The sequence below is a fragment of the Octodon degus genome, unplaced genomic scaffold (genome assembly GCF_000260255.1).
Source record: "Octodon degus isolate 3935 unplaced genomic scaffold, OctDeg1.0 scaffold00119, whole genome shotgun sequence".
Classification (NCBI taxonomy): Eukaryota; Metazoa; Chordata; class Mammalia; order Rodentia; family Octodontidae; genus Octodon; species Octodon degus.
In genome coordinates, this window is record NW_004524695.1 from 1,220,582 (window position 1) to 1,228,335 (window position 7,754).

At 41.6% G+C, this 7,754-nt stretch overlaps 1 protein-coding gene across 1 annotated transcript in view; it reads left to right on the top strand.

The window, feature by feature from the left end:
- LOC101585776 (E3 ubiquitin-protein ligase TRIM38-like) overlaps positions 1-4,942 on the top strand; it is a 35,625-nt gene extending 30,683 nt beyond the window's left edge. Inside the window, exon 6 of the mRNA XM_004640131.1 lies at positions 4,419-4,942. Within this exon, the coding sequence (XP_004640188.1) occupies positions 4,419-4,942 (524 nt within the window). The remainder of the gene's footprint in view (positions 1-4,418) is intronic.
- Positions 4,943-7,754: the final 2,812 nt, after the last annotated feature.

The following is a 7,754-nucleotide window of genomic DNA, read 5'->3' on the forward strand; positions in this document are numbered from 1 at the left end:
TTGGTGTCTCTCTGGCAAGATGTTCTGCTCCTGAATCAGCTGGGTGGGTCTTGCCTCTAGCCTCTTTGCAGGGAGTTCTGCTGAAGGGTTCCATGCTGGGCCTGCAGCCTGGGTCTATTCAGGATCCTGCCTGTGCCCAGGTTGTCTCACTCACTTGCCTGGCCTGCGCTCTGGGTCTGTTCAGGATCCCACGGCCCCAGTTGTCTCACTCACTCTCGGGGGCTGCGCTCTGGGTCTGTTCAGGATCTCGCGGCCTGGGTCATCTCACTCACTCGCCGGGCCTGCACTCTGTGTCTGTTCAGGATTCCGCATCCCGGTTGTCTCACTCACTGCCAGGCCTTCGCTTTCTCTAACTCCTTTTAATATTCTATTCTTTTGTTCAATTTTTGGCATCTTGATTATTATGTGCCTGGGTGAAAATTTTTTTTGATTATGTGCCTGGATTTCTATATGCTTCACTTAACTGATATATCATACTTTTTCCCAATGCTTAAGAAATTTTCTGGTACTACTTCTGCAAATAGTCTTTTTATGTCACTTGTGTTAACTCTAGTTGTTTCATTGATACCTATTAGTCTTATTTTTCTTTGCATTATCTGGTAGTTGTTGTATTGTTATTCCCTGGTTCCTAGTTATTTTTAAGAGAACTTTCCATTTGTATTCACTAGCTGCAATGCTCTCTTCAAGGTTTGAAATTCGATCTTTTGTTTCATTCAAGTAGTCTTGCCATCTTTCAATGAAATTCTTAATGTCCTGGATATCTGTTTTGTGCATTCTAGTTCTTTCCTGTATTGTTCATTCAGTGTTTCTGTCATTTTCTTATTCTCTTCTATTTTTTATCCATGTCTTCCTTAGATGTATTGAGCAATTCTTTCATGATTTTTCTCATTTCCTTTTTTTACCTGTGAGATTATTTCTGATCTGATTTCCTCCATAGCCTGATGGAGTTGTTTCTTTACTTCAGTTGCAGTCATCTCAGAAATTCAGGTGTGTGACTTCCAAGTTCTATGACCTTGTCTCCTGGACTTGTTTTGGTGTGCTAGAGTTCTGAGATTGCCTTTGGTTTCTTCCTTTTGTCATTTTCTGAAGCCCCTATTGTTCTCCCTGACTTTGCAGCAATGGGAGGGGGTGATGGGTAGATGAGCAAGGCTCTCAGGAGAGTGGGAGGGCGGGGTACACTCATCAAAGCACCTGCTGTGTGGGATTCAATGTGGCTTCCACCTCACTGAAGGGAGGGGCCAAACCACAAGTTAGGAAGGATCCTATGATGATGAGTACAGGCTAAGTTCTGCAAGTGGGTCAGAGCAAAGTAGGCCTCCCCAAGGCTACTGGAGGTCACTGTTGCAGTCCGGTCTCCACAGCAGTCTTCAGGCCAATGACAGGTGGCTGCAGCTCCATAGAACTCCAGCCAATGGTTAGGGGATGGGGTTAGGCCTGCTAGGTCTCCCCAGTGGTCTTCAGGGTGAGGACCAGTGGGTCTCAGCAGAACTCCCCTAAAATAATTTTGAGGCTGTATGAGTTATGTAGTGTCTGTTACAAATATCCAAAATTATATGAAGAAGTTTAGATATATTATCCAGCAATCTTTGTGAGTCAGGAATCTGAGCACAGTTAAGTGATCGGTGAGCAGGCAGCTCTGTTTATATCTTCTAGGGGAGCAGTAAGGTGTGGACAGGCTGTGTTCTCACCTGAACCTCACTGGGGAAGAGCCCTACCCATACCCACTTGGGTTGCTGGCAGGATTCATTCCTCTGAGGTTGCACTATGTGGGGCCCTGACTTCCTGCTGACTGTGGTTCAAGCCTGGGCTCACTCTAAAGGTTCACATGGATGTGCACATGACCAAGTAGTTCTTCAACATGAGCTGAGAAAAAGGAGACTTCATAACAAATGCTCTGTCAAAATGGTGTGTAAATAATGAATTGTCATCACAGTAGTTACAGTCCATCATCTTTGTCCTCTTCCGCTAGTCAGAAGCAGTGCTCTGGCCCTGCCCACTCTTGATGGGAAGGAATTTTACAAGGATATAAACACCAATGGACTGTACCCAAGGATTGACCCCTTGAGTCTGTCCACCCCTGGGGACTCATCTAGCTATACTGAAATGTGGGAAACTGAAGTTCTACTTTATATCATCCCCTTCACCCCCTTTTTCTCTCTGTCTTTTGGAGACAAGGCCTCACTATTAGTTCTAGCTGGCTTTAAACTCACTGGATAGCTCAGGCTGGCCTTTGATTCACAGCAATTCTCCTGCATCAGCCTCCCCAAAGTTGAGATTACAGGCATGCACCCCCATGCCTGGGCAGTGCTGTGTACATTAAATATACATTTTACTACAAAAATATTGCTGAGTTTTGTCACAGATTTCTCTCTTTGTCTTTGAAGTGACACCATGGGATTTAAGGACACTTTGACTGGAAGGTGCTGGACTTTTGGGATCCACAAATAATGTCCCTAGGGCCTAGAGAAAGCGAACTTGGACCTCGCCATTCTCCTGCAGTGTTTACAATTTGTAGTGTTTTCCTATGTTGGGTTTGAAGTGATCCATAACTGTGTACTTAGTTTCAGTTTTCCAGTTTCACTAGTGAGTTTGAGGGTTTTGTTTATTTCATTTCTTGTTTTTGTGTTTTCTTTATACTTTTTATATATCTATTGACTTTTCAACTTTCTGCCATGTGAACCTCACTACTGTAGATTAAGACTGTTATTGTGTCTTTCTTTAATGTCTTCTAGAAGACTATTATAGCCAATACCTTCTCCTGGTATGTGAGTGCCATTTTTCTTTTTCTTTATTTTTTTATTAAGTACTTCAAAATTTAGGTTCCACTTATTTATCCTTGAAGGTGTTGACTTTTATTTTCTAAGAGCCCCATTATTATGAGCATTGACTTTTACACTAAAATAAACAAAATAATCCAAACCCAATGTAAAAAAGGTAATTATAGAATCAGAGCAGAAATAAAATTAAAGCTAAAAACACAAACTCATTTTCTTCAGAACTTTGAGGTACATCATTGGATTATATATTTGGCTTCACTATGCTTTTCTAATGTGGGAATTTATAGATATGACCTTTTCTCTTACTACTGCTTTTCATTGTTTCCAGTAGGTTCTGACATGTTAGACTGTTATTGTTTTATTGTAGGAACTGTCTAAATTCTTCAATGATTTGTTCTGTGAGTACTAATTATTCTAGAGTGTATGGTTTACACTCTCACAGAATGGCTGTGGTTTCTTTTACCATCAATTTCTACTTTCATTGCATGGTATGCATGGGATCATTGTACCTATTGAAGTCTGCTTTATGGGCTGGTACTTAGTCTATGTTTGAGAAAGTCTATGTGCTATAAGGAAGACCGTGTATTCTGTTGTTGAAGCCAAGTGGAACAATCTGTAGATCTATTATGTTCCTTTGTGTAAAGGTGTAATGCAACTCTGATATTTCTTTGTAGAATTTTTTGGAAATTGATCTGTCTGTGACACTGAGGCATGGACATCCCCCACTATAACTGTACTGATGTTTATCTGATGGGTTTTTTAAAAATGTATTTAGTACAGGGTCTACAGGGTCTCACTAAGTAGATCAGACTCATAGTGATTCTCCTTTTTTTCAGCCTCCTGAGTGCTGGGATTACAGGCACGCACTATCATACCCAGTCTCAATCGCCATCTCAGCATGCCCAGGGCACGGGGCTGGCACAGCATGCAGGGAATCAAACCCTGGTCCCTGTGTCTTAGGCATAAGCAGATGGTTTAGTCCACTGAGCTCTGAACTATCTGGCCAACCCGTTTATCTGATCTTCTATATTCAGTAGTATTTGTTTTATGAAGTTAAGTACAACAGTGTTCAGCACATCTGTAGTTCTACTAGTTTTCTCATCCTGTTCCTGGCTTCTTCTTGTATGCAGATGTTATGAAATGCAGATGGAGAAGAGCCCATTTCACTGTCTTCTGGTATTTTTGGACCTACAGGAAAGAAGTCAGCTTTTGAACAAGCAGGGACCATATTCAGTTTGGTTACTTCTAGTCCTTGGCATTTCTGAAAAGTGAAGATTATTTTAAAAGGTGTTACTACTATCCCCTATTAGGCTCATACTAAATCGAAGGAATTTTACTAGGTGATAGGCAAGCATTGGACCATTAGATTCTCCTATGAATCACTGTGCCACATGTGATGATTTTTACTTTACCATTAACTTACATAGCTACTTAGGGTCAGGAACTGGATTTGAACACAAGCTGCTTTTATTTAAAATTCATTGTCTTGGGGCTAGGGAGATAGCTCAGTAGAACAAGTGCTTGCCTGGCAAGCCAAGGGCCTGGGTTCAATCCCCAGTTCTGCCAAAAATAAAAAAATAAAAAATAAAATTCATTGTCTTATTACCACCATGAATGTATTCATTTTTCTATTTGTTACAGTCAGTGTGACTCTGGATCCAGGTACAGCTCATCCTGCCCTAATTCTGTCTAAGGACCGGAGACATGTGTCCTATGGATCCAGCCAGCAAAACCCTGTGGTTTTGTCCGGGAGATTTGCCATCCTCCCCTGTGTCCTGGGCTGTGAGGGCTTCACCTCAGGAAGACACTACTTCGAAGTGGATGTTGGAGAAGGAACAGCTTGGGATGTGGGAGTCTGTATGGAGAATGTGCAGCGAGGCCTTGGCATGAAGCAGGAGCCTGAGAGTGGGTTCTGGGCCATCAGGCTGTGCACAGGGAATGGCTATGTAGCCCTGACCTCTCCCATAACTGCCCTTCAGCTACCTGAGCGACCCCGGGTGGTGGGTGTTGCTCTGGACTATGAGACTGGAGCTGTGTCCTTTTACAACATGACCTCTGGCTCGCACATCTTCACCTTCCCCAAGGCTTCCTTCTCTGATACTCTGCGGCCTTACTTCTGGGTTTACCAGCATTCTCCTTTGTTCCTGCCTCCTTGTAATGAGTGAAGAAAAGAGTAAAGTCTCCTTCAGTTAGACAACAATGAAAATGTACTATTTAAGGACAGCGATTGGTAATTTTTCTTCACAGCTCTTCCTTCAGATGTCCACTATCACCGGTGCTGTTCGTATAGATTTGAAACTTTGACCAGGCAAGAGAAAAAAGTATAAAGGATAGGTATAGGCAAGAAAGAAGTCAATATAATCCTTATTCGCAGATGATATGATTCTTTATATAGAAAATCTGAAGAATTCTATCAAAAGACTCCTAGAATTAATAAGTAACTTCAGCAATGTAGTAGTATTATCAAGTGCAGTAGAGACCAACAGTGTTTTCCAGAAACAAAGAAGGATGCCAAAAAAACAAAAAAGCCAGGATAGCTGGGATAACTGTACTCTTGATCTCCACCAGTCTATAGAAAGGCATGGCTAGGCTTACATTTTTTTCTTCTTTATCATTTTTTGACCAATTTTGCATGTTTCTGACTGATAATGTGAACACCTAATTGAAGACAATAGTACGCAATGTAAGAACCATTGTTAAATTCCTATCATCTTGTTTAGAGAAATCATGAACTTTTTTGAAGTTTTTTATTTTTTAATTCTCTTTAAAAACAAAAAAATTGAAAATGTGTAATGGTATAATTGAGATGAAAATAACAGCCAAATGAAGGGAGGGGAAACAGAATTATTCTGAAAAATTTAGATATTATTAAGATTGTTGATATCAATCCAAACTAGATTGTCACTTATAATCCTCAATGCAAATAGTAAGAAAATGATTCAAAAAGACTCAAAGAAGATAAGAATTACAATGGTATGTGCTAAAATAATTACTATAATTAATAATTAACATAAAATAAAGCAGTAGTGGAAAAATAATAGCATAAATTACTCACAATGTATACACATACATATATGCCAAAATAACAGATGGAAATCCTGGTTCATTAGCAATGTATTGAAAGGAAATGAATTTTAAAGTAGATATTAAGTGTGTAGATAAAATGAAATGATATAACCATATGTTGTCTGCAGAGGACCTGTCTGTGATTAATAATAATAATGATATGTAGTGAATGTAGATTTCATTATAAAGTACAAGTTGTTTACAACCATTATGTTAAGTATAATTTATGAGCTCTGCTCATTGATGCTATCTAATAATCACAGACCACATCTCTATGCATAATGCCTGCTAATTTGTGCATAGTATGTGTGAGTGCAATTCTGATTCTGTTTGTCAGGTCTCCTGGTTCATTGTAATGGGGTAGTTTGTCTAAGCATTTATGCTTATCATGTTAAAAAATTGAATAAATACAGAAGACATATGTGACAGACAAAGGGAGAGAGAAGATGGACTGGTTATGGCAGGAAGGAACAGAGCAAAAATTCTTCACATGGTTGTCAGAAGCTCTGTTAAGGGCTGGCAAGTTAGCTCAGCAGACTAAGCACCTGCTTTGGCAAGCATAGGGACCCAGGGACCAGGATTTGACCCAGGTCCTGCATGCCTCGACTACTCCACCCCCAGGGCATGCTGAACCAGCCACTGAGTCCGGGCATGGTGGTACAAGCCTGAAATCCCAGCACTGGGGAGGCTGGAAACAGGAGGATCACTATGAGAACAAGCTGCATAATGAGACCCTGTACCAAATACATAAATGAGGGGGGAAAAGATGCTCTATTTAAACAATGGCTTGTGATCAGCAAAGTGGAGGAGGCCTGAATCCTTTATAGCTAAAGTCCCCAGGAGACAGGTGGATGACAAACATCAGAGCAGGGTGGTTTAAAAGGTAATAGGAGGACTGGGGTTTAGGGCACACAGAAGAGCACACTAATTCTCCAATTAAAAACTGTACCTGCCCACAGGTGTCTGTCCCCAGTACAGGGCCATATCTCTTACTACTGAATAGGCAAAGTGCTGATCCCTGGGAAAGGATATATATATATATATATATATATATATCATATGTCTTTGGTAATGAACCATTCATTCGTTCAGAAATATTAATCGTACATTTTTAGGAACTAGTACCACACTAGTTATAAAGGCAAACATTGTAATCCATAAACCTTCATTTCTTCCTCAATAAAGTGGGGTTGTTTATTCCTGTCTTAACCATCATTCTGAGCTCCATCCTTTGTGACTTTCGTCAGTTTCTCTCGGGGGCTCTGTGAGTCACCAAGGGAAGCAGCGCCTCCCAGAGCCCCCAGGTTGCTGCCTGCACCCCTGCTCTGCTCTTCGGCAGGGCTGCCTTCCCGAGTCCCTTGCTGCTCTCAAGGTGCTCTGTCATTGCGCCCTGATAGGTGTGTCAGTGCTCTGTCCATGCTTGCCCAGGACCATGATGTGAAATTCCAGAATCCCCATCTCGGTCACTGTCTTCTTGCTGAGGTGCAACGCCTGACTGCCACAGCTCACAGGACCCCACATTTAGCTGGGCTCATGGTTTTCAGAGCATGTAGTTCATACTCTGCTGGAAGGACATGAAAGTGTGTGAAGCAAAGCTGCTCACATCACTGCAGGCAGGAGACAGAAAAAGGAGGAGCTGGGAAGGGAGGTGCACCCTTCCAAATGGCACCCCAAGGTTCTTTCTTCGGACAATGCCCTACATCCTAACAGCACACTGAGCTATAGAGCCCCCATGATGCAATCACGTTCCAAAAGCCCTGGCTCTGAATGCACCAGAATTTCTTTGTTTTACGGGGGCATAGATCTGAAGCAAAACACACAGTCTGGGAGAACAAAACTAGGATGTTTCAAGTCAGAGTTACAGGGGGACATCTGTACAAAGGCCTCTCTCCAAATTCAGTGGGGGAGACT